The sequence below is a fragment of the Colobus angolensis genome, unplaced genomic scaffold, assembly GCF_000951035.1.
Source record: "Colobus angolensis palliatus isolate OR3802 unplaced genomic scaffold, Cang.pa_1.0 Scaffold9, whole genome shotgun sequence".
In the NCBI taxonomy this organism is placed as follows: Eukaryota; Metazoa; Chordata; class Mammalia; order Primates; family Cercopithecidae; genus Colobus; species Colobus angolensis.
Window position 1 is genome coordinate 2218904 of NW_012122931.1, and position 3498 is coordinate 2222401.

At 44.7% G+C, this 3498-nt stretch overlaps 1 protein-coding gene across 1 annotated transcript in view; it reads left to right on the top strand.

The window, feature by feature from the left end:
• The window catches only part of TTF1 (transcription termination factor, RNA polymerase I), a 19119-nt gene extending 16275 nt beyond the window's left edge, over positions 1 to 2844 (top strand). The window contains exons 6-7 of the mRNA XM_011931175.1: positions 2148 to 2278; positions 2696 to 2844. Of these exons, the coding sequence (XP_011786565.1) occupies positions 2148 to 2278; positions 2696 to 2706 (142 nt within the window). The 3' untranslated portion in view covers positions 2707 to 2844. The remainder of the gene's footprint in view (positions 1 to 2147; positions 2279 to 2695) is intronic.
• The last annotated feature ends 654 nt before the right edge of the window (positions 2845 to 3498 follow it).

The window sequence follows — 3498 nt, forward strand, 5'->3', positions numbered from 1 at the left end:
TACAGTGGTGCAATCTTGGCTCATTGTAACCTCCACCTCCTGGGTTCAAGTGATTCTCCTGCCTCAGCCTCCCAAGAGGCTGGGACTACAGGCATGTGTCACCACACCCGGCTAATTTTTGTGTTTTTAGTAGAGACGAGGTTTCACCATGTTGACCAGGCTGGTCTCGAATTCCTAACCTCAAGTGATCCTCCTGCCTTGGCCTCCCAAAGTGCTGGAATTATAGGCTTGAGTCACCATACCTGGCTGACAGCCACGATTCTTAGTAGTGAAGAATAGGCCAGGCATGGTGGCTCACACCTGTAATTCCCAACACTTTGAGAGGCTGAGGCAGGCGGATCACTTGAGGTCAGGGGTTCGAGACTAGACTGGCCAACATGGTGAAACCTTAACTCTACTAAAAATACAAAAATTCACCGGGTGTGGTGGTGCACGCTTATAATCCCAGCTCCTTGGGAGGCTGAGGCAGGAAGATTGCTTGAACCTGGGAGGCAGAGGTTGCAGTGATCGTGCCACTGGACTCCAGCCTGGGCAACACAGCAAGACTCCATCTGAAAAAAAAGTAGTGAAGAATAACCAGTTTCTGTTCACCATACGCTGCATTTATAGACAAATGTCTGAAAACGCTACGATGTTATTGTTTATTTTTGGCTGGGTGTGGTGGCTCATGCCTGTAATCCCAGCACTTTGGGAGGACAAGGCAGGTGGATCACTGGATTAGGAGTTTGAGACAAACCTGGGCAATGTGGTTCTACAAAAAATACAAAAATTAGCCTGGTATGGTGGCATGCACCTGTAGTCCCAGCTACTTGGGAGGCTGAGCTGGGAGGATTGCTTGATCCCAGGAGGTGGAGGTTGCAGTGAGCGATGATCATGCCACTGTGCTCCAGCCTGGGTGACAGAGCCAGACCCTGTCTCAAAGAAAAAAAAAAAAAAAGAAATTGTATTTTTCTAGGATTTCTTTTGTGTTGCCTTAGTGATGACATAAACCACCATTCCTATTCAGATAGGAATCTGAAGATGTTGTAAAGATTGCTTTTTATTTACTTATTTAGGTTTTTAATCTGATAAATCCATTTATAATATCATAGTGCTTTTTTTAGTACTTTAATGTATGTATTTTTATGTAGGATGAATGCACTTTACATTCCTTACATAGTTACATATTTACAGTAAGCCATTTGTTGTATGTTTATGGAATGCCTGCTGTCTGTCAAGCATTATGGATACCATAGTATATGAAACCGACAAGGTCTCTGCCCTCATGGAACTTCCCTTCTTGAGCTGTGTCTTCCAGTATGGTGACCAGCAGCCTCCTGGGCCTGTCAAACATTTGAAATGTAGTTAGTCCACATTGACATGCTGTCAGAGTAAAACACATGCTGGGTTTTGAAGGCTCCAGATGAAGAACCGAATGTAAAATACATCATTGATATTTTTTGATACTGATGACATGTTGAAATGATAGCATTTTTAATATCTTGAGTTCAAGGAAATATATTATTTTTTGTTTTTGTTTTTCATCACGCAATGCCCATGTAAAAAATATATTCTTAAAGTTCCTTTTATTAAAACCAGGTTAAAGTGAATTTTCCTATGACTACTAGGAAACTTAAAATCCGTAAGAGGCTCGTATTATGTTTCTGTTGGGCGGTGCTGCTCTAGAGGAAGAGGCATGAACAAGGGAGCCTGTGCATGTGTGAGTGTGGGTTGTGACCAGTGCTGTGAAGGAGAAGCACAGTGTTCTCCAGGAGCAATCAGCAGGGGGACTTCAGGCTAAGGGAGTCAGGGAAGCGTTCCCTGAAAATGCACCGTTTAAACTGCACTGGCGAGCGTGCAGGCACTGTCCAGGTGGGGTAGAGGAAAGCCATTTCCACCACAGGGACAGAGGCTCTGAGCTGAAGAAGGGCCACGTGATTGCTCTGGCTGCTGTTCAGTTGAACCAGGCCTCTGGTCTTGGCTTCAGTGATTGATTGATAGGATGACCACCATTGAGAGGCCAACAGGAAGTGAAGAGAGCTCTGACCGGGTTCCCTGACAGCCTACGCCATTTAGCTTTTCCCACGATTGCTGCGTACTGGAATGAGAATACCGTATTTAATCTGATAGTTAGTTTACACTTGTGAAATGTTTTCCCTTTCTGTTAGGTATAGCGAAGGAGACACTGAGAAGTTAAAGATGTACCATTCTCTCCTTGGGAATGACTGGAAGACGATTGGTGAGATGGTGGCCCGAAGTAACCTCTCCGTGGCCCTGAAGTTCTCGCAGATCAGCAGTCGTAAGTGGCAGCCACCGGTGCCCACCTCGCTGAAGAAATAAGCCCTGACAGGCCTGGTTCAGCCATAACTGATCCGATGCCCAGAAATCACCGCAGACCTGTCTTCTGCAAAAGCTTTGTTTGTTAAGCTGTTATCTATACTAATTCATTTGGTTTCCTCATGTATTCAGTGAAGCCATGCAACCTTTACCCACTAGGCTGATTTTTACCATACTTCAATAACTGTCCGTGCAAATGTAACTGCCAAGTGAACCCAAGGAACTGGTGGTGGGAGAGCCTGGGCGGAGGGTCACTTTCCCGCGGTGGCACGGGACACCTTGGGAGGGAGGAAGGCATGCAGTTTGTGCCTGTCAGGCGGGGACTTTTCTCAGAACCAGTGTTGGTGACCTCCTGTCTCTATCTCCTCTTTCTTAAAAGGTTTCCTTTAAGAAGACACTCCTTATCGGGTTTCTGTTTAGCACAGGGGCTCACATACTCCGGCCACACAGGTAGTGCCTTGCAGCCAGTTCTTCAAGTTTCCAAGAAATAAAGGAAAAATCTTGAATTTTTTTTTTTTTTTTAATTTTGTGAACTCTAGATATCTTTTTTTCTTTCTTGGAAATCTCTTGATTTTTCAATTGTCATCCAAATTGTTATTGAGGGCAAAATGTAACATTCTGTGGAATGTTAGCAAAAGCACAGCCAAGCAGCTGCCAGTGTGAGACTCCTTACTTTCTAAGGCCTCAGTCTGTGTGTGACTGTGAATGTCTCTAGTGAAGAAGGGTGAGCCATCGATACTGTGGGCATCTGCCATAGATAATTGGCTTCAGAAATTCTCAAGTGCCTTCATCAAGTACTGTGTTGGTATCACTGTGGCTATTATTGTTACACTAGGAACTCTTGGCCAAGAGACATGTACATAATATAAAAGCCACGTGGCTGGCTTTTTTTCCCCCATTAAATGTTTGGGAACCTCACAGTTTCATGCGGGAGACATTGTTCTCAGAAACAGGATGAACAACTGTTTTGAAATAAATAAACAAAACAATGCTTTAAGAAAGGACTTATTTAATAATTTCCGGCTTTAGTTCTTAAAAAGAATCTGTGACCGGCCGGGCGCGGTGGCTCACGCCTATAATCCCAGCCCTTTGGGAGGCCGAGGCGGGTGGATCACGAGGTCAGGAGATCGAGACCATCCTGGCTAACATGGTGAAACCCCGTCTCTACTAAAAAATACAAAA